The sequence below is a fragment of the Cololabis saira genome, chromosome 1, assembly GCF_033807715.1.
Source record: "Cololabis saira isolate AMF1-May2022 chromosome 1, fColSai1.1, whole genome shotgun sequence".
NCBI lineage: Eukaryota > Metazoa > Chordata > Actinopteri > Beloniformes > Belonidae > Cololabis > Cololabis saira.
In genome coordinates, this window is record NC_084587.1 from 38,064,539 (window position 1) to 38,092,492 (window position 27,954).

The 27,954-nt window shown below is 38.2% G+C and overlaps 2 protein-coding genes and 1 non-coding gene across 6 annotated transcripts; 1 reads left to right on the forward strand and 2 right to left on the reverse strand.

Moving 5' to 3' along the window:
- Nucleotides 1-2,999: 2,999 nt before the first annotated feature.
- On the reverse strand, nt 3,000-13,232 carry LOC133444523 (importin subunit alpha-1-like). Of its 2 annotated transcripts, none has more exons than XM_061722372.1 (11): nt 13,210-13,232; nt 12,771-12,886; nt 12,561-12,701; nt 11,596-11,684; nt 9,978-10,246; nt 8,506-8,600; nt 7,392-7,655; nt 7,013-7,246; nt 6,611-6,793; nt 6,263-6,412; nt 3,000-3,473 (listed from the first exon to the last, which is right to left on the reverse strand). In XM_061722372.1, the coding sequence occupies exons 2-11, from the start codon at nt 12,834-12,836 to the stop codon at nt 3,387-3,389; spliced, it is 1,578 nt and encodes a 525-aa protein (XP_061578356.1). In that variant the 5' UTR covers nt 12,837-12,886; nt 13,210-13,232; the 3' UTR covers nt 3,000-3,386. The 2 variants fall into 2 exon arrangements, with proteins under 2 accessions (XP_061578356.1, XP_061578349.1); XM_061722365.1 differs by lacking the exon at nt 13,210-13,232 and adding an exon at nt 12,959-13,159.
- A 341-nt stretch (nt 13,233-13,573) lies between these two features.
- Nucleotides 13,574-13,646, forward strand: trnar-ccg (transfer RNA arginine (anticodon CCG)). The gene has a single exon. It is a non-coding gene; the product is annotated as a tRNA-Arg (tRNA).
- Nucleotides 13,647-20,900: 7,254 nt separating this feature from the next.
- Nucleotides 20,901-27,924, reverse strand: slc26a11 (solute carrier family 26 member 11). Of its 3 annotated transcripts, none has more exons than XM_061732509.1 (16): nt 27,787-27,924; nt 27,554-27,651; nt 27,184-27,362; nt 26,863-27,075; nt 26,333-26,525; nt 25,948-26,033; nt 24,799-25,024; nt 24,529-24,707; nt 24,358-24,430; nt 24,041-24,152; nt 23,897-23,952; nt 23,633-23,773; nt 23,422-23,549; nt 22,246-22,345; nt 22,014-22,147; nt 20,901-21,931 (listed from the first exon to the last, which is right to left on the reverse strand). In XM_061732509.1, the coding sequence occupies exons 4-16, from the start codon at nt 27,064-27,066 to the stop codon at nt 21,824-21,826; spliced, it is 1,740 nt and encodes a 579-aa protein (XP_061588493.1). In that variant the 5' UTR covers nt 27,067-27,075; nt 27,184-27,362; nt 27,554-27,651; nt 27,787-27,924; the 3' UTR covers nt 20,901-21,823. The 3 variants fall into 3 exon arrangements, with proteins under 3 accessions (XP_061588493.1, XP_061588484.1, XP_061588501.1); XM_061732500.1 differs by having other exon boundaries at nt 26,863-27,093; XM_061732517.1 differs by lacking the exon at nt 27,554-27,651 and having other exon boundaries at nt 26,863-27,093.
- Between the last annotated feature and the right edge of the window lie 30 nt (nt 27,925-27,954).

Here is a 27,954-nt window from a genome sequence, read left to right on the forward strand (position 1 = left end):
ATATATATATATATATATATATATATGTATATATGTAGAAATGAATCAAAACAAAACAAACAAAACAAACGGGTTGTTATTTTAAAATACTAGTAAAACCATTTGCATATATTTTCAAAATCAGGCAAAACAAAAACCATAACAAAATAGGAGCAAGGTCTGAGGCATGAATCACAAAAGCAAAAAACAAGATATGTCGTCACAAATCTTTTTAGCCAATTTGCTGGAATCAATTTTTTTGAGGGACAAAAAGAACAATTTAAAATCATTTAAAAACCAATCAAAGGATTTCTAGAGATAATGTAACTTTTGGTATGATCTTGAAAAACAAAAATGATGAACTCTGTTGCAATGTAATCCTCTGCTTGGCCAAATTTTTTATCCACAAGAATAGGACCCTAAAATCATCCCCCAAATTTTGTGTATTTATGAACGAATTTAAAATGTATTTGAAATCTCTAAAACGTATAACAACAATTAAGGCACGCAATTTATATGATCTCTTAAAGAATTTTCCCTACTGAATTGGATAAAATCAGTCTGAATTCCCCCTTATAAATGCTGCTTTTTTTCCTTACTAGTTTTATTACTTTATTAATTTAATTACTTATTTATATAAGTTCCTTTTATTTCATTATGTCTGTTTATTATTTATTTTATTCAGTCTGTTGCACTTTATGTTAAAGCATTTTAAAATATGTCACATTAGGGTCAGTTTTATGTTCCCTTGTTACTCTTTCTGGATTTCTAATGCTGTTTTATTCGTCATGCTCAATTCACTCAGCTGTTATAATCTTTTCTATCAATAACGTCATGCCATTATATGTACTACATTTGTTTAATTGTTGTTTATTATTACTGTTGTAATGGGACATGTACATTACTACCTGCATTGGGAACACCTGAATGTGTTTCACTAATTGTAACGTCTGACCTTTCAATAAAGTTTCTATTAAAAAAAAAAAAAAAAAAAAAAAAGACCAACTCCCGGTCTGGTTCAGCGCGACGAATAATAATATACACGAAGAAGACCAACTTCCGGTCTGGAATTCCGGTATGGTTGGAAAAAATGGCCGCGCCCTTGTCGGCCATCTTGCCTGCAGCCAGGTACTGTTGTAATATTATGAAAATAAAGTGGTAATTTATGAGAACTCTAACAGGAAGAGCATCTTCTCCCTGTGTTAAAATTAGGAATATTGAGCATCTTGTGAAGTTATATTTATATAATATTACAACTTTATTCTCAAAATATTACGACTTTATTCTCGTAATTCTTTTGTCTTAGTTTGGCCCTAATACTCCGTCGTAATTTTCTGTAATGCAATTAAAAAAACAAAAATGTCATACATTCTGGATTCTTTACAAATCAACTGAAATATTGCAAGCTTTTTATTATTTTAATATTGCTGATATTATGGAATTTCAGGCTTCATGTTAATGTCAAATAGGAGTGTATTTATTTAGTTTCAGTTGGTGGAGATAATTTCTGTACCTCCATTGAGGAAAAAGGGAGAGGGGAATTAGGCTAATAAAGAATGCTATTTTTACAGCTGTTTTAGTTTTTTCAATGGTTTGGTAGGGGTTTTGGTCTTTCGGGGTTAGGGTAATTAGAATAGGGTATGTTAGAAGAATAAAAATTATAATAAGGGTTGATGATGTGATTAAAGGGGAATAGTACATAGCTGCTACTTGGATTTGCACCAAGAGTTTTTGGTTCCTAAAACCAATGGATGGGCTGTTATCCTTTAGAAGCAGGGCGATTGAACCACGGGGTTTAACCAAACACAAGGTAATTCAAAGTGCTTTACATCAACATTAAAAGCGGCAAATCAATTAGTTATCAAAAACAAAATTACACAAGGAATAATACATTTCAGTGACTGTGTTTGCACCCACACACAAACATTGTACCAGTAAAATAAGGCAAGGCAAGGCAATTTGTATAGCACAATTCAACACAAAGTGCTTTACATCAACATTAAAAGCAGCAAGACACAACTAAACAGTAAATAACAAATAAAATGAGGTAAAATAAGAAAAAAAAAAAAAGCACAAGTTGTTAAAAAGTAAGGGCAGTAGAGTACCGTAGACCAGCAGTAAGATTTTAAACTCTATCCTTTGACTCACTGGAAGCCAGTGTAGTGATTTCATGACCGGTGTAATGTGGTCCAGTTTCCTGGTGTTTGTAAGGACTCTGGCGGTCAAAAATATTGATCTCTGGAATTTTTGTAACGTTCAGATTGTAAGAGACAATATATAATTGAACTGTTGACCTAATACTGTCAGGTGAGTTGACGGTAGTATTGAGATATACCTCAAACGTCTTTTATCTGTACATTCATTGAAAACTGCAACCATTTCCAAAGCTAAGACAAGATGAAACAGTCACAAAAAAGAAAACCTATGTTAAGAAAAAAAAAAAAAAAACCTTAAGATTTGACCAATGTAAACACTGATTAATTGCATTTTTGAAAACACTTATTTACTGAGGTACGGTGAGAAGACACTCATCCAGTCAATTTTTCGTGGCATTTACTAGCAGGATCAGGAGTTAAATAGTCAGGTAGAGAAAGTGTAGCGTATGCATACATGACTGTACACTGACTGAACAATCCTTTGACGCTATATTAAGGACCGTTTCACTCATAAATATTGTCTGTATCAATTCAAGACTGAGAAGTTGAAGTTTTATGATCAAGTGAAATAAAGAGGTAGATTTTTAAGTTTTGTTTAGATTACATTTATCGAGTTTAAGTGGACTGACAGCTACCATACAAGTCTTTTTGTAACGTGGACCCTTTTTTGTCATACATCCTCGATAACAGAACCTATCATACAAAAAAAAAAAAAAAAACAATTTCAAAACCATTATTCACATTCGCCCATTAAAACACTTAAGACACAAGGATAATTTTAAATGTTCAAATGGTGGGTATTGGATAAACAGGTTTTTGCATTTTTCTAATTCATCATGGACATATAGAGCAACAGACACTGAAGGCAATGAAGCATTTTATTCATATGAAAATGTACAAATATAACACATATGGAACTTTGTGAATAATACAAGTCCTTACAACGTACAAGAAGAAAGAAAGAACAGTGCCACCTAGTGGTGAAGGACAATTGCTTCCAACAAGAAAGTATCTAACTTTTTTTTTCAAACAAATTTCACGTTTTCCTGTTCTTTGAAATGTTTACATTAAACAATAGACAATAAAAAATAAAATTATACAATTTTTCTTTAAAACAGAATATTTTTTCCATATATTGGTGTACAAAGTTTAAATTTATAAAAAAATACAACAAAAAAAAAACGGTATAAAAACAAAAATCACAAGGTAAAAATGTTTTTTTGCAATGTTACACAGAGAAAACAAAACATGTTAAAACTGAAAAGCACTTTTGTCCTCAGGGTTATGAAAGGCATAGCAGTCTCCAGCTGGCCCAGGAACCACAGACTTATCTTCACTCTGAACGACAAAGCAGGCCAAGGGGAGAGAAGTATTAGATTATCCAAATCATAGTCTTTTTATATACTCCAGCATGAAGGGCATATTTTTTCAGCAAAAAGAGAACACTTCAAATAGTTATCCTTAAAATTCCCACACATATAGGTAGATGCCAAATAGTGGGTCATATTAAAGATTAAAGAGAAATGTGAAGGACGCACAGATTTCAGGAAGTATTAAGTCCCAGCTTTGTCCTTTGTTAAACAACCACAGCCAGTTTCACTAAAGACATTACAGTGTGAACCTGATTATGAGCTTCCCCATTGTGATCCGACAGGTGAAACTGTTGTCCCAGCATCAGGCTTCTGAATTTTCAATCAGGTTTCCTTCGAATCAAATCATTGTTTAGTTGCATTCAATTTTCCTTTATTTTTTCCCAGTCTTGGTGTCCCTTTCAGAATATTAACTACATGAGCAGGGGCCAGCGTTTGTTAAGTTGCGTTCCTGCTGCAAGCAAAAGTCACTCATATGTTGGTTGTTTTTTTTTGCCAATACCAGATTTTTATTTTATTTTTTTGCTGTCTCAACAGCTCAAATGACACAAAATCTGAATTTTTCCCCCCCACATCAGACCTGAGCCACATTCATATGTGGTCGTACATCAGATACGCATCTGATGTCTCCCAATGCAGCTTCAGTCTTAACTGTCAGGCTGCCTTTTATCCATATTTGCTGTTATGTAATTTATGTCACAATTCTGTGCTGGCTTTGGATGAAGTCTGCATGTCATGTCGCAGACCACCACTCCTGGCATCGATCCGTCAGTATACATTTCTGTACAGATATTGAAGCCATCGCTTCACTCCAATGTTAAAAATGTTGCTCTCCTAATTACTTCATGAATTTGTCAGCTTCCTGTGGACAATAACGCCAAGAAGAAATCATACATTGCTAACAAACTGCAGCCACAAAAAAAAAACCCAACAGAATTGAGCTTCAGAACTTGCAGTGTGAACGTAGCCCTAGATGTCGTGGGGGGTTTTCTGAAGAGCTTAGTTTTTGCCTAATCAGATCAGAGACTTTTTAAATGCCATCTGGCAATCCCCAAGGAGCATGACATCATCTAATCCCAATAAACATATCTGCATGTGGGTGTAACCTTTTTAAGGGCCAAAATCTTCACGTTTTTAGTTGTATATCTGGCTATATAACAATAACAACCACAATAATAATGAACACAAAAAAAGCAACGGCTTGTCAGTCAAAAACAGACGTTCACCTCCGATATCCTCAGATGCATGGCCTGCACTGGACCTCATTTTTGTTAATATTTTGCAGGTTTTCTACACATAACGGTTCTACAGCTGTGGTCTTTGGGGTTGCATTTTGCTCTCACTTGTACAACATGACAGAAGTTCACAGCACCACAAACAGAAGCTTGGCGACTCTTTTCTCATGGCAGTCGGCTGAGGCAAGCCTGAGGCATTAGCGCCATCTAGTGGCAACACCAAAGCGTTACTACCACGTGCCTGTTAACCCTCAAAACCAGAGGTGTCTTCAGTATTCACATTCATTACTCAGGTAGAAGTATAGATACTACAGTTTAAAAATACTCATGTAGAAGTTGAAGTATCAACTCAAGTTTTTTTACTCAAGTAAAAGTATAAAAGTACTGGTTTCAAAACTACTTAAAGTATAAAAGTAAAAGTAATGTAAGAGGGGAAAAGCCATTAAGGACAAAAGCCATTGAAAATGAATGAATCTTAGTATAATGCAAATATATTAAAGAACCAGATATGTGTACTATTGAGCATTAACATGTGTTTCAGAGAGCAGAAGATATGATGACTAGTTGCCTATAAGTATTGTAATGGTGCAAAAAGTCAAACTTCAGAGGCATGTTATCATTTATCCTAACCTTTATTGGAATGTACATCCAAGTTTAGTTGCAGGAATCTGAGGGCAACGGATGTAAGAACAAAACTGGACAAGAACATCTGAAACAACCACAACCAAATTCACTCTATCCGGATGGAGCAATTTAACTGGATAGTTTTTTTATAACGTCGAAATGAAATAGAGTAACGAGGCTGTTTTTAAAATGTAAGGAGTAAAAAGTACAGATAATTGCGTGAAAACGTAAGGAGTAAAAATAAAAAGTCGTCTGAAAAATAATTACTCCAGTGAAGTATAGATAACCAAAATTTCTACTTAAGTAAGGTAACAAAGTATTTGTACTTTGTTACTTGACACCTCTGCTCAAAACCCTCAAGTCCCCAGATCTAGGGACGTTGATAAGACGATGCAAGTACGAGCAAAATAAGCTTAAGGTTTAAAGGGTAAGCTAGTTGCATATCAAGACAATAGTTGTACAAAATATTTGATCTGTTGTTAATTAAAATATGTTAAAATCAGTCTTCACAGAACAATGTCATTGTTTTTAATCAAGTGTCATTATTTGTCATGAATTCTTTTTAGCTTTCTCATCCTTGTATGTTTTATGTTTGTTTGTTTCTTGTTTTGATATGTTTTTATTTTTTTGTAAAGTTACTTGTCCTTGTATGTATTTTCTTTTATATGAAACTGAATTTATTTTTCTGCTGCCATCTTGACCAGGACTCCCTGGCAGAAGAGATATTGTATCTCAATGGGACTTTCCTTGATAAATAAAGGATGAATAAATAAAAACTATTCACATTTTAAATGTGCTCTATTTATTTATTTTTCTTTATACCAACTCTTCCAAATGTCTGGAGAATGGTGATTTTTCCAAAAACTGTCACGTTTGTATGGACCCGAACAAAACCCACCTCTTCAGAGAAAAATTTGTCAATAATGTTGAGGGAGGACTTGTAGATAGCTTCATTGTCATGAGACTGCAGTGCCTCAATTTTGTCCAAACCACCCAACTCCTCAATCATCAGGCACAGCTTCTCAACCTCATGAGTGTTTTGTCCCATCTGTGCAGAAATGGAATTAATAAGTTAGATACAAATAGTTACAGTAATTAAGAAGCAGAGCAGTAGTGTACTTATCATGGGGCCACTGTTTGTAGCTACTTCACTACAATGAAAATTACTTTCACTGCCTTTGTTGGTTGTTTGTCACTACAATAACGTAAAATTAATGGATAATGTATGCAACCAATGGTGAGATACCTGTAAAATGTTGTAGATTGCATCCAGGATGACCAAGATCATCTTGGTGTCTTTAGCTGTCAGTAGATTGAGCAGAGGCTCCAGCACGTTGCAACTAACCAGATAGGCCATCTGATTCACTGTTCCCCCGCTGGTGTAATTGGTGACAGCCCATACGGCCTCACTCTGGGTTCTGCTATCTCCCTGAACATAGAGAACATCTGAGATTTTAGATTTTTGTGAGCCATTTTTAAGTAAATATGTTCAGAAAAATAATAAAATTATGTATAATGTGCAGCAGGTCACACAGGTCAGGGGAAAAGTAAAATGTTTGACTGGTATTGGTGTATTAATGAAATTAAATTGAACTAGCCTTTGAGGGACTAAAGTAAAAAGTGTCACACATCTATTCTGCGTTCTCACCTGCTGGAGGAGCTCTACCAGGATGGGTATCAGGCCTGCGTTAATTACTTCCTGTATCTGAGTGTTCTTGCCAGCAGTGATGTTGGACAATGTCCAGGCTGCTTCTTTCTGGATCGTGGGCTTTTGGTGGCCCAGCAGAGTGGGGAATATTCCCAGGGCACCTGCATTCAGCACACACTGGGTCTGCTCATCTGTTCCAGTAACAATGTTACCAAGGGACCTCAGAGCAGCTATCTAAGGGGGGAAGAAGAGCGAGTCCGTCAGCTGAGCAGGCAGGCAGTGGGGTATTTGCACTGACAATGAATATGACTTCTAATGTTGCACTGGGCTTTAAAGGGGGATTCAGTTTTAATGGTCTGATAAACTCAACATCACATACCACAATGGAAAGCTCCCCACAGGAAAGAAGCTGCACAAGACGGGGCACGGGACCAGCCTGCACCACCGCCTCTATCCTCTCATTAGAGCCATCAGTCAGATAGGACAAAGCCCAGCAGGTATCAGCCAGGACTTCCATGTCATCATGGTGGAGGAGATGCACCAGGGCGGGAAGCACCTGCTGCACCGCCGCCACAGGAGGGGCTGGATTCTTGTGCCGGCACAGGTTGGAGAGCGTCCATGTGACATTGCGCAGATAACCGGACTGGTACAGTGGATTAAAGACATGATATTTTAAAGGAAATCTCCCAGCACCAAACAGAATAAAATCAATCTTATGACATCCTACACCTCCCCATTAGCAGTATTATTAACAGCAACCGTATTGTCACCACAAAAAAAAAAAAAAAAAAATACATTTAACTTGTGAGACTAGGAACTAAAATGCATTGTGTATTAACCCCAGTGAACAACTGTAGGATACTGTTGCATTTTATGCAAAAGACTTTTCAACTGCATATTAAATGCTTCATAAGCGATTAATAGTTTTAGACCAACAAAATGACATCAGTGACTAAAAACATGCTACTACAAAGCAGCATTAACTTTAAATCTTTAGTGTGCTTTTTAATCATATACAAAATTATTAACAATCAATAAAAATAGCAGTCAAACCAGATGTACACTTTTTAGCAAGGCATAATTCTGTATTTAAAGTTGTATGAATGCTAAACTGCTGATTTTATCCAATTCTCTTTGTTTAATTTTTAAATCATGCTTTTTGTTTCTACTATGTAGTGTTTTAATGTCTCTGTAAAGCACTTTGCACCACCTTGTTGTTGAATTGTGTTATGCAAATAAACTTGGCTTGCCTCATAATAAAAATTACAAATCTTCCTACACTAGAAGTGGATTCAGATTTCCTTGGGGCCTTGAATACCCACATGCACTCCTGATCACTGGAAAATAATTGACAGTCGATTGAAGAATTGACAACAGGGTCGGATTGGTTTTCAAGTTAGGTGTGAAAAGACCTGTCTCATGAGGATAAAAGAATGTGGATGCATGTTTATGGGTAGACTGTATAAAAAGGCCATGTTGGCCATGACACTCACAGAAAACACAGACAGGTCGGGAGCTTCCAACAGGCCCAGGAGCGGCTCAAGTCCACCATGTTTGATCACCAGGTCTCTGTAATTTGGTCCATCACCTTAATTAACAGATCAGAGAAACAGCTTTAACTTAAATCTACAACAGGTTATTTTAAATGGTTAGAATAACAGTAGTATTTGGCTTCGAATTTCAAGGTTAAGACTAGTCAGAGTATCCCCACTTGTAAAATAATAACCAAAATATGCCTGAGCTTTTGATCAGTTTCACTAGGCTCTGTAGGAAAGCCTTTCTCAACTGGAAAAACAAACCAATATCAGGCAATAACTTCCTGTTTTATCTAGCATGACTCATTTATTAAATTTGTTGCATCAACAACACGTGCTTCCTAATTTTATGAGGCATACATTTGGAATTAATCAAGACTTCAATAAATACAAAAATAACTCCAGACAAACAAAAAGGACAAGAAATGTACATAACCCTCGACAACTGAATCTGACATTGAACTTAATCCAACACACTGATCAATCCAACTTCTCAGAATGAAATAATAATATAACAAAAGTTAAATACGTAATCTCGAAAAATAAGCAGTCTTCACTATGAGAACACAAATGTTCAACTCAGTTGAACCAGACATTTTCTGGACTTAATCTACCAAGTGTTCGGGCACAAAGAACAGATCGAGTTTGACTGAAAGCATGTGGAATAGAGCACAGTGCTTTCCACTTGTTTTGCTTACACTGTAGATACATCCGACGGTATGCAATTCAAAAATCACCACATTTTTAGCAGAGTCTACGATTCCCAGACGACCAAAAACAAACTACCGTATTTTCTGGACTATAAGCCGCACCTGTATATAAGCTGCATCCGCTCTATTTGTAAAAAAAACAATAAAAAAAAGATATACAAGCCGCACCTGTATATAAGCCGCATCCGCTCTATTTAAAAAAAAAAAAGATATGCAAGCCGCAAATATTTATGTTGTTAGATTAGATATTTACTACATGTACAGAAGGATTTTGAACTGTAAATGATGTACATGTTTGTACCTAAATAGATCCTTTCCTAACAGTGTCTTTTAACACGGCAGCAACTTTGCTGATTAAAACTGGACAGAACCAAGAGAAAATAACCAGTATTTATTTATCTATTTATCTGTTTGAAATCTGCTTCTACCTACTTCTATCTGCTAATAGCCGCACCTTTGTATAAGCCGCATGGTTCAAAACCTATGAAAAAAGTAGCGGCTTATAGTCCAGAAAATACGGTATATCATTACATCACATCCTGACTTCTTTGCATCTAGCTCAGGTATGAAATGTGTTTTCACAACTGGGCATAGTGTTAAGTTTTCACACAGATCTTGTGTTTAACGCATGTGTGAAAGGACAGCACCTGATATCAGTAGTATCTCAGTTCATATGTGAAACCAACTACAAAGATGTTGAGATTTGTCACCCCACAATACCTGCGATGTTACCAAGGGCCCAAACGGCTTGCTCGCTGATGTGCTGCTGGGGCGATGTCACCAGCTTGATGAAGGCTGGAATGGCCCCTCCCTGCACTACAGCAGTGGTCTGGTAGGAAGTTCCTGAGGCGATGTTAGTCAAGGCCCAGGCTGCCTCAAACTGTATAGGAGGGCATTCAAACAGCGCTAGAAAACTAACAAGGCTTGGGATGAGGCCTCTAGCAATGACGATGTCAGTAGGTGGATCCGTTTCTCTGGAGAGAAGCTTTCTGGGAATAAAGAAAAAAACAAAACAGTTCACGTGTTAATAAAAGAAAAGTTGATGACTAAGTGAAAAAATGTGTGGTAATGGCTCAAAACGCGCACTATACCATAGGATGAGCCCAAACCTTAAGAGACATCTATATGAAAGTATGTGCTCTGTTTTATGATTCTTTTTACTTTATTACTCATTTGGAACACTTAATCACATCTTTAAAAAAATAACATAAAAGCTTGGAATTAACAAGTTTGTAAGAAAGCCATTAAATGTGTTCTGATCTTTGTCTTAGTCATGATAATAGACAAACACGTGCTTGTGCTTGAATGTCAATGTATTTTAATAATAAATAGATAATAAAATCAGTACATTTACACTTGTGAGATAATGTATTACATTTTGTTTTAAAGTGTCAAGGAAGTAACGCTTAAACCAAGCCTGATGGCTTCAGTCTCTTCCGGACATCAGCATTGGGTATGGGCCGATATGCACAGCCCAGGTATTGGCATAGGTGCATCTCTAACATATGGCTATTAGTTTAGTTTATTTTCGGTCATAACATCATAAAAAAAAGAATAAAAATAAGTAAAACATCAAAATAACTTTTACAAAATTAAAAATAAAATAAAAAGGATTATTTAAAGTATTTAAATAAAAGCAAGTAGTAAGTGATAAGACTGCCAGTAAAACAAATTGCCTCCATGGGGATAACAAAGATTCCTTGAACCTCGAAAAAAAAAAGGTGCAGTCTACATGTTTCCTTCATCCTCGAATAATCAAATCAAATCACCAAATAAATTAATAACCAAATCAACATAGCAAGCATCACCGCTCATTACTTTGGTATAGAGAAATCATCCTTCTTTTCAATGTTTTTTTTTTAAATAAGGTTAAGGTTCTACATGATTTCAAATCCCTCTCCAACTTATTCCATACATCCACCGCTGTCACTGTAGTGCATCTCTGGTGTTGGTTCTGATTTTTGATTTCCTGTATATGCTCTCCCCTCTGAGGTTGTAATGGCTTAAATTAAACATGTTTTGGATACAGTCTGGCAGCATGTTATTGTTGATTTTGAACATAATCTGTGCAGTTTTGAAGTCCACCAGTTAATTGAATTTGAGCTAATTTGTGTCTATAAATAATTGGTTAGTTGGGTGCTTGTATCGAACTTTGTTTATGAGTCGCATTGCTTTTTTTGGAGTAAGAATATTGGTTCCGTGATTGTCACAACATCCTAGCACACCTGTGTGTTGTGGCACACCATATGGCCACGGCTGATCTACAGAACATAAACTTGACTTTGAACCAGATTGCAGGTCACGCCCTCAATTTTGCAAAGACTACAAAAACTATTACCTGACTGCTTGTGCTGCATGTAGCTGATGGATCAAACTCTGGCTGTGCACACCTGCTACAATCTCGTCCACTGACCAGTGCACGGGAGGCTGTTGAAACAGAAAAGGATTACTGTCCAGACTGGGCCTGAGAGCGGTTAAAAATAACAGCCAGTGAAGCATGCACGCAAACATGTGCAGGACCAAGGGCTTTTGTAGTTCCTTCAGGGGCGTCAATTGGGTATGGCAAGGTATGGCAGCCGCCACACCTTTGCTTCAAGGGTTAAATGTAAATGTTTGTTTTTTAAATACATTTATGGAATAACTACAAATGCAAATAATAACAAAATGATCGATTTCACTAGTTATTATACACTGCAAAAACTCAAAATCTTAACAAGAATATTTGTCTTATTTCTAGTTAAAATGTCTCATTGTTAGTCTAATTTTTTTTTTTAAATCTCATTAAATTTAAGACAAGACTCAAAAACCACCATTTTCACCTGTTTCAAGTAGATTTTCACTTAAAATAAGTAGAAAAATCTGCCAATGGAACAAGATTGTTTTGCTTGTAATGAGAAGATAAATCTTGTCACACTGGCAGATTTTTCTACTTATTTCAAGTGAAAATTTACTTGAAACAGGTGAAAATGGTCAAATAACAAGTTATTTTTCTGGTAATGACTCTTGTTTTAAGTGTAATGAGATTTTTTGACTAAAAATGATACATTTTAACTAGAAATAAGACAAATATTCCTGGTAAGATTTTGAGTTTTTGCAGTGTGAGCAAGACTGCATTTGAAAAAGTTCCAATTTTCTTGACCACACAGATCAGCTCCATAGACTTCTGTGATGAGTATTTGCTGGACGTGTTGATTGATACTCTAGTGAAGTTCTGTGACTCGTAACCTTGCCATACCTTAGCTTCGACTGAATTTACGCCACTGAGTTCCTTCACCATGTTTGAAGACCAAAGTGTAGCCTTACCTGTGCGTGGGGATCCTTCTCTTGAAGAGGGGAGGTGGGGTCGTCCACAAACTCTTGCACGTTTCTTCTCTTCAGGATCTGATCATCTTTCTTGGCTTTTCGCAGCTCTACGTTCACTTCCGCCCTCCTCCGCCTCAGCTCCTGCAGAGACCCGCAGGCTTTAGCATGTCTACTCACTCACCTGTATAAGATCTCACTGGCAGCACCCACGTTTGTGTCTTTGCCTTTGTTTTTGAACTGGTGGAGTCGAGCTCCGCCGTCGGTGCCAGCTGACATTCCTGACCGTTGAGCAACACAGCCGGCTCCGCCGAACTCACGGATGATCCCTGTTGAAATCAGACAGCACATTTAAACGGTCAATACCACAAGATCATCGTCCAAAACCACATCTCGTTTACCTGATTTAGCGGATTAATCCGGTGGTTATTAAAACTGGTATTTTTTACATGAAGCCGGTTAACTCCATGTGGTCCGCCTCGACCGTAACCTAGCTACAGTACACGTTGTAGCGATCTGAATACATGCGAGTACCACGTATAGATTAAATCTACCACAATAACAGCAAATAATAATAATAACAACAGCGGATATTTTTTTTCGGGGGGTGGGAGAAAAAAGTCAACAGACAAAACACTTTAAACCCGCTTACCTAGAGCAGTATTATAATTTAAGGGGAAAAAAACGTTGACGACGTCATTTATATGCATACGTAATCGCGTTTGGCGAGTCCTGATTGGTCAGATTGACAGTAGCCCCGCCCCCTTGCCAGAGGACCAGAAAAAAGAAAAAATCACCCTAAAGCGTTAAACACACAATATCGCGAGACAATGCATTTACATTTATTGGCTGATTCGCATTCAAGAGCATTGATGTCTAAAACAACAGCGTATAGGACATTTTGACATCCTTTTGCGTAAGTAAATATTATCTCGACATTGACACACATCACTGCCAAGTACACAATGCTGCATTGTTATTATATAAGGTATTTGCGGTGCGGGCTACTACGTAATGACCCAGTGGCCTAATGGATAAGGCATCAGCCTCCGGAGCTGGGGATTGTGGGTTCGAGTCCCATCTGGGTCGCATTTAATTGCTTTTCAGGAATATTTGCTTACATGTTTTAAGGTCCAGTGATTGCTTGAAAATGTTTACTAGTTAATAAATCTGTACTTTGCACTAATCATAACGGCTGATTTTTCAACATGTTTATGGATATAAATCTTTTTATATCATGTGATGAGTTCCCAAGCTAAAAAAGAGCAAGTTTCAGAGCTATTCTCACTAACAGCAGTTAAAACACTGAAACCTAGATCTTTAACTATTGTTATACTGTCTACTGTTCTAGAACAAACACACACACACACACACACACTTGGTCAAAACACACAAGACCTTATAAATAACAAAAAGTAAGTGCATTTAAGTAAGAAATTTTACACTAAAATAAACAGCTCCTTTGAGGCTGGAGAGTCCTATCTGCCCATTCCTCGGCTTTGGGTTTGTTGTTTAATTCATGTTACCTTTGCTTGACATCCAACCGCTTCTGTGCTGAAATTTAATGTTACAGCTATCTTTGATCGAAATTGGATCAGGAAAAAGGTCAATGGTGGTCACTACAATGACTCAGTACTCACTGTTCAGGTGATCAGAATCAGAATCAGAAAGAAGTTTATCGCCTAGTAGTAGTTTAACACACACAAGGAATTTGTTGTGGTGATTGGTGCAATACAAAAGAACAAATATTATTAAAAGAAAAAATGTACATGTTGGGTTTAAAGTGCCGGAGTAATGAGTCTGTACAAAGGTGACCTAGGATGTGCATTAATGTGACGCATAAGGTCAGAAGTGGGGTCTTTACGTTAATGTAACGTAGAGTGGGGTGGGGGGACAGTCTGTGGTAGACGGGGGAGAGGGGGGTCCGGGGGTCCGGGGCCTTGTTGAAGAGCCCAGCTGCAGTCGGGAAGATTGTGTGACTGGGACTGTGTTATTATTTTAAAAACCTGCAGCACAAATTCTGATTTTAGGGAAAGATTAATATGATCTAATACTGGCATACCAATAAGAAAGGAAACATTCTAATAGAAATGTATGGTAAACCCTTTATTGAAGCCCACATAGAGAGGTCTATAGGAGTGAAACAGTCTAGAGTCAGGTCAGGACCTGAGGAAGCTGTAGAAATGCCCACCGTTGTTGGTCGGGCTTGGTTGATTGATTCTCTAATTCTGATGATTTTATTGCTGAAGAAGCTCAAAGTCTTCACTACTGAGAGCTAAACCGACTGGCTACAATGCTGAACAGAAAACGTGGGTTACTTTTATTATTTTCTGTCAATGATTAATAATGAGCTGTTCTAGCACCGCAAAGGGCATTTTAGTATACTATTAGACTATCTTTCCACGCACAATGAGAGTCTGCAGATAGAATAGAATAGAATAGAATAGTAGACTTTATTGATCTCCCAGAGGAGAAATTCAGTCGTGCAGCAGCCGAAAACACACACACGCTTTATATAAAAAATGTAAAAATAGAAATAACCATAAAAAGTTAAATAATAAAAAAGAGCTATATAAAAAGTAGAAAAAGACTATGTACAAGAGAGAAAAAGTAGTAAACACCAAATAAACGGATAATATTTACAAAATATTTACAAATATTTCCAAAAATACGTGAGGTATTTAGTGGTTATTGCACTTACAAAAGACAGGTTTATTGCACACGGGTGGCTACAGTTGTTTGTTATACAGTCTGATGGCTGTGGGGATGAAGGACCTGCGGTAAGATGTGAAGATGTACAGGAGTTTCACTTTTTTCAGTTTCAGCATGTAGATACAAATTATACTGAGGGGGCTAAAATTGAAATCAATTGATTTCTATTATTAACATTTTTTATGATACAGTTATTAAAATGCCATGATTAAAAAAACATTTACATAATATTTACATAATAAAAGGCAATTCAAGTTTTAATGAATACATAACAAAAGTCCAATAGAGAGGGTTTGACCCTCCTAAAGACATTTGATATTCTGTTACTTGTTGTAACATAGAATATATGTTACTTCTTGTACTTTTTATTGTCATATTACTTGTTAGTTATGGTCCTGACAGTTGATTCCCCTTCAACTGGGCAACTGGACAAGCAGACTTCTGGGTCGAGATTCAAATGCGCTTTGAAATGGTCGATGGTTCTGTATTGTCACCAGATTTGACTGCTGCTCCTCCACGTGTCTACATCTTTTTATTTCTCTGTTATTCTGGACAGGAAAGCTGCCTGAGATTAAGACACGCGTGTGTGGCCATGCTGTCAGGTTTTGCAGCATTTCGATCATACTGACCAGATTTACAGCACAGCAGCTAACCCTTAATTTTACGTTTTGAAGACATATGGATTTTTCAACACGAGTTAGGAACAAACTTTGTCGATTTGAATGGTCTTCAAAGCTGCTACAAATGTCTGCATACTTTTTAGCCAGCATGGCGAGCATTGCTCAGGAGATGAGAAGTCTGTGGAAGCTTCGCCTAGCACAAGTAAGAAAACAGAAATGAATAATTAGAAACAAAACATTTTTTTCAGCCACAACGGGGCTACAACTCAGCAAAGGCCAACACCATTATGGCCTCTTTTAACGCAAAGACTTTTGCTTTTGGTGTAAAGATGTTGGAGCCAAACTTTGAGATATCATCAAGACAATGCTTTGAATACTAGAGTTGTATATCTAAATAAAAGATGAAGTCAAGTAGCAGCTATCAAATGTGGAGTGGAGCGAGTAGCATTAACAACTGATGCCTGGATGTCATGCGCACCAGATTCATATGAGATAGATGATGACAGTGATCCACATTTCTCCAGACTGGGGATTTAAAAAGTCCCTTTTACAAACTAGGTGGAAAAAAAGGTGCATGTGTAGACTGGCTTTTAAAAGAACTGTTCAAGGTCAGAGCAACAGCAAGATCTTCAAGATAGAAAGTCCACAAAGAAGTCAGGAAGCTCAGAGAGCAGAAGTCTTTAACCCTGAAGGAAAACCGACTAATTGTGGAAAGCGCAGATGGGCCGACCACCACTATCTTGCAGAGAAGAACCTCTGCACATGCATACCTGCCACAGAGTGGCATCACAAAGGGCTTTTAACACTCCGGCAGATTGGTCTTGCACAATGCTGCAACGTATCCAGACATGACCATGTTTACACATGAAGTGTACATGACTGTGTGTGTGTGTGTGTGTGTGTGTGTGTGTGTGTGTGTGTGTGTGTGTGTGTGTGTGTGTGTGTGTGTGTGTGTGTGTGTGTGTGTGTGTGTGTGTGTGTGTGTGTGTGTGTGTGTGTGTGTGTGTGTGTGTGTGTGTATGTATCTGTGTGTCTATATCTGTGTGTCTGTGTGTTTGAGATGTAATTACACTCACCAGTCACCTTAGTATATACACCTACTATATCTAATAAAGTTGCCAAAGAGTATATATCAAGATTTGTACGATACAGAAAATATTACAGTGATTTATTGTCGGTCTTTGCTGCAGCTCTGCAGGGTTCAGTATATGCAGCTGCAGCTGCAGCTGTGTTTGCTTTACGATTGTAGTTACAGTGTTGTGGAAAAACCCATCAAATGCTATTTAATGTGTTCTTTCCAACTAGGTGAATAACTGGACTGAAACTGAGTGTCTAAGTTATCAAGAATACGACTTGAGGGATGATCCAGATTTCAGCAGATTTAATTAAACAGCTGCATGCAAAAGGGTCAAAACACATGTCGATGCAGAATGACAACGTAACAAAAGAAGCGTACTGCTTTTAAAGCACAAAGGATGATTCATTCTTACGATTTGAGTAGACAAAAACATCTTTAAGGTCAGTTTTAATCTTTTTTGAGCAGACTCCCAGTCTGTACATTTAGCTGGGCCAAGGCTATTATTTTATTATATTCAGCAGTTTTGGTTTAATCAAGTAGCCAAGGCTGAATTTTCCATCACAGACAGTTCATCAAAGGTACTTTAAGATGGAAACTTTGCTTCTTTACTACAGTCGGTTGCCTTTTATCCTGTCATAAAATGGTGCATATATTAATTAGGTTTACATTCATAATGTGAAAAAGTCAGTTTGAATTTGATTTTATATATTTGTGTTGTCTACTTCAAAATAAATAAAATATATTTTTCTTGGAATGGAGGAATGTAAGATTTGACAGAAAAAGTGGTTTGATCATCAGACAGAGTTGGGTGAAATGTGTTAAATATTGTGCATATTTTTGTGGCACAACCTCTGTTTGAAACGCAGAAATAGTCTTTTATTGCAAAATTCAACCTTGAGAGACTGATGCTATGGGATAAATCTGGTGTGAGTAGGAAGTGGATTTTGTGCAAGTGAATTTGAATTCTTTATATCTGAATGTGAATCATTTGATTTGAACCTGAATGGATTGATTTTAGTAATTGCTTTTAGAATTTGAATCTGAATGGACCAATTTAAGGCAGGACAGTGGCTTTGTGGTTAGCACTGTTGCCTCGCAGCAAGAAGGTTCCCGGTTCGACTCCCTGGCCCAGCGGGGTCTTTCCGTGTGGAGTTTGCATGTTCTTTCCGTGCTTGCGTGGGTTCCCTCTGGGTACTGTGGCTTCCTCCCACAGTCCAAAAACATGTGTCTTAGGTTAATTGATACCCATAGGTGTGAGTATGTCTGGTTATCTGTGTATCTATGAGTCTTGCAATGGACTGGCAATGCAATGAACCCCTGCCTCTCGCCTGTAATTAGCTGGGATTCGCTCCAGTAGACCCCTGTGACCCTGCAAAGAATAAAGCAGGTATAGAAAATGGATGGATGGACCAATTTAAAATTGCATCTCTTGGTATGAATGTATTTAATTTTATTGAAAAATTCAGCTCCCTAATTCATTCTCACTTTTCAGTTCCACTTGTCTTTATTCAAATTCAGTTTTTCTATTCAATTTTCTGTGCCACATATCTGGGCCCTCGCGTCAGGAAAAACTAGTCAAACGCAGAAGAAGAAATGGAGTCTGTGTGAGTTACAGCTCAAGGTTGAATCAGGCAAACAGAAATAAGACAATGATATCATCTTGTAACACTTTGTGCTCAAAATATTTATTTTTATGATTTTTTATTCTAATATTACCATTTGAGATGTGTTTTCCTTCATAATAATACAACTGTATTCAAATAGGTGTAATTATAATTTAAATAGCTGGAATCAAACCTTTGCTTTAATGATCAACATGAAGCATTTATCTTTACACTAAAAACCCTAAATGCTGACGTAGATGTCATTGTAGGATTGTAAATATCTTGTAACTATCTTATATCGTGAGCTGGTGCTGCTCACGTGTACGGTGAAGTTCTCCAGATCTAAACACATTTGGGGATCAGATGAGTTCAGTATAGGCCTGATGTGTTCTTTTTATCATCTCCAAAGACAAATGTTAACCATTTCCAGATCAAATCCTCCTCAAATAAAAATGTATTTCTGCTATTTGATAGTAAGACTTGTATGGAGCTTGTTTAGTCTCAGATATTATATATTGAAAAAATATTTTAACAATTTACTTTCATACGAAAGCAGTGATGACTTTAATTATACATTTAATAAGTATAAGCATGAAATACCAATGTTAACAACAGTAATCTGAGGTTGATTAAAATTGTTTTCTAGAAAATGACAACAATCTCCAGTTGACTGACATGCCCAAGTACTCACCTGGGTAAATGGATCAAACAGTGTCAAAGTTTATTCTTAGATTATAAAGTAGATTATCATTTTTATTGTAGGGGATCAGTATGATTAAGGTGAGATTTTCATCATTCAATCTTTTTACAAGGAGTCATTTTCAGGAAACCTGAATCTTCCGAGCGTTCTCACTGTGCAGCGGACTTCAAAAGAAAGTGTGAATAATCTGTCAAAGAAATGTACAGTTATGGTTGACGAGGAAACTCCATAACCTCCTCTAAAGTGCTGCAACCCGCCTCCTTTAAGGGCCGCGTGTCTCAGGCCATCCACAACATTTAAGATGTCGCAAGCAGATATTTCCTTGGAAAGCATCCTTGAGTTATTGAAACTTTGAAACAAGAATAGTTGAGTTTAGCTGAGTTATTTGACTAGTTTAATGTTGAAATGCTTAACACTATCTTGTTTTATTTACTTCCATTGTGGTACACAGAGACATCTATTCGTCATCATGTGTACGCAATGTATTTCTGGATCATTTGATGCAGTAAACTTTAAAATCTAACAGTTCTGGTGAGAGTTTGTATTTTTAATTAATCATTTGTTTTGAACTTTTGTCACAACATTGCAAAATAACAGTCAAACAAGAGCATGCTCATGTACGAATAGGTCAGGATGGTAGTCTTGTTGCAGCTTTCACACTAGAATAGACATGATCGTGCATGTGGAGCAATCGTGTTTCTCTGATCTTTGCTTTCCTTCATTGGAATCCTGTCAAATCCAGGATAGAATTAAACATTGTTGTTCTTACATATGAAGCCCTCAAGAACCAAGCTCTTGCCCAACACCTTAGAGATCTTATAGTTCCATATTATGGCACCAGAGCAGTTCCCTGTGAGGCTGCAGGTTTGAGTGTGGTTCTTAAGGTTTCCAAAAACAGAAATGGACACAAAGCCTTCAGCATTCAGGCTTCTCTCTTGTTGAACCGGTTTCCAGTTAGACTTTGGGATGCAGGCACTCTTTCTACCTTTACCTAAAAACTTTTATTTGAGATGAAGCTTGTAGTTACGGCTGCCTCAGTTTTCCTGAACCATCCCTTGAATTGTGCTGCTGTAAGTCTGGGGGAGTCTGGGGGACGTCTCATCATACGCTGGGCTCTTCCCTCATTCCGCCCAGCTCTCTTTACACTTATTGTGTGTATGTTTCATTTTTACTGCAAATAACATTGTTCCCTTTCATGTCTCATAGGCAGGTCTCTCTGGATTCATCTCTTTGTTTGCTGGTCTCTCTACCCCGAACTGGTCTCCCAGATGAGTCTTGATTGGACTGTAATAAACTTGTTTTCTGTTCAAAGTGCCTTGAGATGACTTCTGTTGCGAGTTGGAGCTATAAAAATAAAAAAGAATGTAATTACGTGCAATTAAAATTTGTTGATGAATGGATTCACTGGTAATATGCATCTGCTTTTGACACACGTGCCATCCAGACAGGGATAAATAACTTAAAATCTACCATCAGAGGCACTCTTAGATCTCTAAATAATAAGCTATGATGAGGGATCAGAGTCTTGATTGTTATGTTGTTCATCAATGGCAGCATGACCTAGTAGTACTGTTTCAATCAGAGTATTGTTGCAAGGTTGTTTCACAGGCCATAAACATTGCATACTTTATTTTCATGAAATGCACCGACACAGGCACACGCACGCACGCACGCACGCACGCACGCACGCACGCACGCACGCACGCACGCACGCACGCACGCACGCACGCACGCACGCACGCACGCACGCACGCACGCACGCACGCACGCACGCACGCACGCACACACACACACACACTCAGACACACCCACACATATAAATGTCAAGGTTTTAATCACTAATCCCCTACAAACACATACACAAAGCATTACAAATGTTTAAATAATGTTTCATCTTCCATTCCACTTAAGAAATATAAATATATAAAAACAGAAGTCTTTATGAGATGCGACATCTGTGTCAGCGTCACTCTGTTAGCTTCATTAATCACATAATGCATGCTCTTATTTTGAAAAACTCAGATTTGGTCCCTATCAAAATAGATGTGTTACTCTATGTAAAAACCAAGACCACATCATCAAACACATGCATGATTTGATCGTGGTAAAAGCATGATGTTGATGAAAAGTCAAATATAACTGTGTGCTGTGGGCAAAGCTGGTTGGGATCAGCAGTAAGTGCTGGGCTGAGGGAAGAGACAGGAGAAGTAAGGAAGGGTGGGGTAATGAGAGCGGGCAATTATAGACATATGACAAAAAGGAATCTGAACTTCAACTACAAAATGTTTTCTCCATTAAAAATATATATTATATTTTCCAACAAAATGCTTCAGTGTCCAATAATATATTAGACTTCTGATTAAATCTGTGCACTCGTAGTGTTGTTGGGGATTTATCAAGTTTAGCAGATAGAGGGTTTAGTGCAACTTCCAGCTTGATAGCAGGCAGGGACACTTCAATACGGCCAATAAATGAGTCACTGATTCATTGGCGATGGTCCCAAACAAGAGATGCTCCTTATGACTGCCGTTTATCCAGAGTCAAACATCTGGCTAGAGGTTGAGCAGGTTTACTGACAGCAACTGCAATGCTTCCTCGACACTGTCAGTATACTTGAGGCCCTGCAGATCCGCTGCCAGGAGAACCTTCAGAACAGAGGGCTGAGGAAGACAAACAGGCAAAATATTATTAATATATGCAGAACCAACACTGAGTAAATGCCTAAAAACCCGAGGAGCACACCTTCACTCCAGAAAACACCAGCTGGACTTTTCGTAGTTGGAACTGCTTCAGCAGGTCTCCCAGTTCACTGACCACTGTGTAATCTATGATGCTGACGTGATGGCAGTGCAGCACCACTGACCTCGGAGGAGTCACTGAGGAAGAGGAAATTGGGAATGAAGGGTAAGCAAATAACCAGGAACTGGAAGACAGGATTTCCTCAAACTTTATTATTAGACAGATAATTTCTTACCCTGGAGGGCCTGAGTGTGTATGAAGTTACTGAGGTATTCTGCGGCAGGAAAACTAAGACCACTGCATAATTCCATCACTAACGTGCCGTGATCAGAGACCTGCACAAGAGGGTGCACATTGGAAATAAAAAACACTGGAGGTAAGAGACCTATTGGCTCATCCCGAGACATCATCGTGATGTCAGCACAGCCCATCCTGCCTTTGTGATTTCATTGAGGGACTATTTATTATGTTTCTAAAATTCTCCTGATTGCTTCAGAGCTACCTGCAAAACTGGAGCTTCTTCTGAATCTCCTTGAGTACCATGTACTTGGTTTGAGTGTTTACTGACGCCATAACATCAGTGACTACTCAGACACAAGTGGTTCATAAGTATGTTAACATACCTTGAGTTTCTATGGTGAGTTCATTGCTTTTCACTTTATGTTTACATTATTTACAGACATTTATACAGACATTTGTCCTCCTAGTGTCATTAATGAGATACTTGCTGGGGACATTTCCACATACGTGGATGCTAAACATAAAAACACAGGCTCCAGAGGGTCCAGAGAATCCAGAGTAACTAACTGAACGGTTGAACTCGTTATATTTACATGATTGACAACATGAAGCACATGAAGTAGTAACATGAACGTAATTGAGGCCTGACCTTTTCATGCAACTGTATTCTTTATCTGGCTGTGATTCTGATGCTGACAGTGTGAAATGAGAGTACATCAAGTAAATTACATGAAATAAGGAGTAACCCGGAATTTGTGTGCTGCTTTAAAGGAGCTTGAGGCAAGAATAAGAAATGAGACTCATTAGCGCTAAGACGACCGTCGGGGGTACTGCAGCCAACAGCGAAGCCGGCACGGGAGAACGGGGAGAACGTGCATGCAGCGTCATTTGACGTCACATCCGCAGGACAGCGCGGGAAATTCCGGTCCGGAATTGCAGCACATTTTGCAGCACACAGCCTGTTCAAGGCAACGGAGAGATACACTAGAGGAATCATTCATTTTGGTTTGGAACGCTTCATCTGACATTATTACTAGAAAACTTAAAACGTATACGCATTTTTTTTCATAAATCCTGCCTCAATCCTGCCTCATGCTCCTTTAAATAAAAATGACTTCAACCATTATCATATCAGTGTTAACACGCGGCCTTTTAAAGAATATTGTAGCACCTTTATTTGAGGCCTGGCGATTCTGTACAGCAGCAGGAATCCAGATGCAGCTACACCTGCTGCGATGCCGTACTGGACCTGCCAGAAGCTCATCAGGAAGGTTACAACAAAGGGCAGCAGGTCCAGCTCTGTGGAGGACACATGCAACTTAAAAAAACAACAACAGATACATATACGATGCACTTAAACAAACCCATAAGCAGGAACCTACTATGTATCTTCCACATCTTTGCTACAACACGGTAATCCACCATGGGAGCTACTGCACAGATGATAACAGCAGCCAGAGAAGCTTTAGGGATGTAGTAAAAAGCTGCCATGAGGAACTGCAAGGACAGCAACACAATCAGACCTGCGAAGATATGGAAATAAAACATTAATAATAAGAACAACTTGGAGATACTGACAGACTCAAGAGGACAAAACAATACAATGAACAGACATGTGGTAGCTTAGAGAGCGTGTGAAAACTCACTGGTGATGACGCCTCCAGCTGGGGTGCAAACCCCGGTCTGGGAGTTCACTGCTGTCCTAATTGTGAAGAAAAATGCAGATTTTTTCCATGTACCGTATGCTCTCTTTTTCTCTCTCTTTCTGACATCCAGTAATGCACACAAACCTGCCAAAGCTGCCAGTTACAGGGTAGGCTGACACGAACGAGCCCATAATGTTAGTTACACCAATAGCCAGCAGTTCCTGGTTGGCATCGATCCTGTAGTCGTTCTGACTGGCTGAGGAAAAATGGGATGTGGAAATCAAACCCCAGCCTTATGACACACACTCTATCTTTATCTTTAGCATTGTGCTTTTGTACTATTGAGGACTTTCTTTAGGCATTTTCTAAAGCATTCTGTGTTGCAAGCTTTAATGTGAAAGGGCAGGCCACTGCCCAGCGTACCACTGGAGCAGGGCTGTCAACACGCCTTCCACACTTACCAAAGGCTTTTGCAATTGCGATGCTCTCCAACAGACCCATGAGGGGAATGACTGCAAGTCCTCCTCCAAAGTCCTGTGCAAAACACAGAGAAGAAATGCTCTTTCAGGAGAGATTTGGGGAAGTTGAAGAGGCTGCTTAAGTGACATCTGGCTGTTCCCTCTGCTCCTTACCTCTACAATCTCCCCAAAGGAGATAATGGTCCCGTTGGCGGAGGTGTCTGAGGTGGGAGGGGGCCTGAAAGGTGGAAGTCCCTGAGAAGTGTGCCCAGTGATGGTGAACACGTGATGGCCAGAGGCCTCCCATGAGTAGGCCACAACGGAGGCAGCCACGACCACCAGGGCATTACGCACTGATCGGGACAAGAAGAATATAAACATAACGCTTTTTTTTTTAAAAGGCGGTTTACAAAGTTTTACATTATAGTTCACACAGATACTGACTGGTTGCAACCGCCCAGACCAGTTTCCTGGCGATTGTGGAGGAGGTAGACGAGGAGGAGGAATCGTCAGGGCCCAGACTCGACTTCATAAGCGTCAACATGACCAGCAGAGAGAGAGACAGCAGTCCCAGGACCACGTCCCCGACCCTGGCTTCTGGGATCTTGTAGAAGGTGTAGTACACCTCCAGGAAAAACTGGTGGGGAACGCCCTGAATTCCCAAAATGTTCTACAAACAAGAACGACAGGTAAAACCACAACGCTATTATAAACATGATGGGTATTATAAACATGATAGGTTCATGCCCATATCTGACTATTTAAATTCCACACAATTATTTCAGTGTCTGCAATTGGCCTGGCACTGACAAATATTTACGTGATCTGAAAGTTCTCCTGACAAATCTTAGGGTCATTTATGCTTACCAACATTTTCAGGCCTGCAAAGGATTGTTTCATACTTTCCTAAAGTACAGTTAAGATTTCAAACTGTCTCTTTTGTTCACAATTTAAAGATATTCATTTTATTTTGATACAAGTCAGGTTTGTAAACTATGGGTATCTACATATATACGGTGTGTATAGGTTTAAAAAAGAAAATAATTGATTTTCTTTATTTTTCAGATATATTTCTGTCTGCACAGTTTATGACTGATAGCAGTTTATAACAGGTAAGGCAGTTTGAGAAGTTCAACCCCTTGATTCCGGATATATGAACTAATATTTATATTTGTGTTAATAATATATATTTAAAATAAAAACATTCCCAAATTTAATAGTTTTTCTAATTAATACTTTTTGTGTATATATATATATATATATATATATATATATATATATATATATATATATATATATATATATATGTATATACACAAAAAGTATATATACTTTGTATGTATATATATACATAAAAAGTATATATATATATATACATACATACATACATACATACATACATACATACATACATACATACATACATACATACATACATACATACATACATACATACATACATACATACATACATACATACATATATACATATATATATATATATATATATATATATATATATATATATATATACATACATATACTACATATATGGTGGTATTGTGTTTTTTGCATGTACGTGTTTAACCTCACTTTGACCTGGCCAAAGCCGATAGTTACAGCAGCAGCACAAGTGAAGCCTTTTATCACTGGGTAGGAGATGAAGTCCAACAGAAAGCCTGCAGTAGTATGTAAAGCAGTAAATGATTAACAGAACCATAACACTTGACAACCAGAAGTAAAAACACTGCAGTGGGAGTTGTACGGAAGATGTATCGTAGGTGTTTTTGCTGTCACAAACTAACAGAGTGCATTTCTGCTGCTTTGGTGGTCTTCAAAACATTTATAATGGGTGCAACATGATCTGTCTCTGTCAAAAAAAAAGCTTTTTAATAGAGAGATTATGTTACATTGTGGTCATTTTTGATGCCTTTCTGGAATTACAAGATTTCCACATAATTTCAGTGGGTCTTCTCACCTAATCTGAATAATGCCATGGCAGCCTGGATGACACCGCAGAGCAGGCTGAGCAGCACGGCCCGCTCAGGCTGCCAACCCACCACAGAGAAACACAGGAGAGACATGATGGCTGTGGGACCCAGAGTCACATCCTTGGACGTCCCAAGGAACGTGTAGATGAATCCCCCCATGAAGGCAGAATAGAGGCCGTACTGTGGGTGGGAACATTTGTGTATTTTATTTTTAATGCACTATTAACTCTTCATTACTATAAGTTAATGACCCGTAATGAAGTAGCTCTTTATATCCTTACACATCTAAAGGAAAATAAGAGCATACAGAGAAAACTGCACCTTACGGTTTCACACAAATGTATGTTTACAAAGAAAAATTGAAAAAAATTCAGTAGATTTAGATTAAGAGTTAAGAGTTAATATTAATAATCTAAATGTAAGGATAACAAAAGGTAAAAATGTAAAATAATGATGTACTTAACAGGGAGCCTTACAAACATTGAACCCTATGGATATGATAAAAGTTAGGACCCACCTGCACAGGAAGGCCTGCTACTTCAGCATAAGCCAGTGCCTGCGGTACAGCTGTCAGCCCCACAGTGAGGCCTGCAAGCAGGTCCATCTGCAGGTACCTCAGTTTATACTTGGGCAACCAGGAAAGGATGGGCAGCCAGGCTTTCAGGGTGCTGTAGGAACAGCAAGCCCGGGCCGACTCACTTCCCACCAGAGGCTGATCCATACCAGCAGACTACGAGGTGAAAGGCAACTTTGTGGGGAGAAATGCACATAAATGACACATAACATATTAAAGGTGTGGGTACAAGAAGCAACACTATTAAAAAAAAAATACACTTACATAAAGTGATTAATGTTTCTCTTCAGCTTTTAAGTCTTGCGGATCCTCTATGGCTTTGGTTTTCCTCCCGAGAAAAAAAAAATCACCAAAGAGGCTTTGTGTGCATCTGTGCATCAGCTTTGCCTCTATGTGTTTCTTCAAAGCAGGTGGAGCCCATATCTTCAGATGGATGATGTGATCTGAGAGAGGCAGGAAAGAACATGTCAACTATCCACATGTAGCCTGGTTACACCGATCACTTCAGTATTTTACAGTATTTGACTCTTGACAATGTTGTATGATAATCACATGACATTTGGATGCTTTGATTATGCTTGTACATGCAGATTTGGCATATTAACTGCTCTTAACTAAGAACTATAAAACTAACCTGTAAGGGAGAAAGACCTTCAAGTATTCCCCAGTGTTATGTCAGCTATGAGCATACTGATCTCACACAGTGCTATATCACAGAGTCTGATGATGTACCTGGAATATATGTTTCATAACAGTCTTTTAGTTATTTCTAAATGACTTAATGATACTTATTAATTAATTATATTCTGGAATAGAATACATCAGAATAGATCAGAATAGAATAGAATGAAACAGAACAGAACTGACCCGTCTGAAGTTTTCCTCCTGGACTTTATTAACTTGGCTGTGATTTTTCAGATCCTCATCGGCGCCTTTAAAACCACTTCCCCAAAAATAGTGACATTTCTCTTATTGACGGCGCGAGACCGGATTCCTGTTCCTCTCGTCACGTGACACATGTCACATGACCACAGG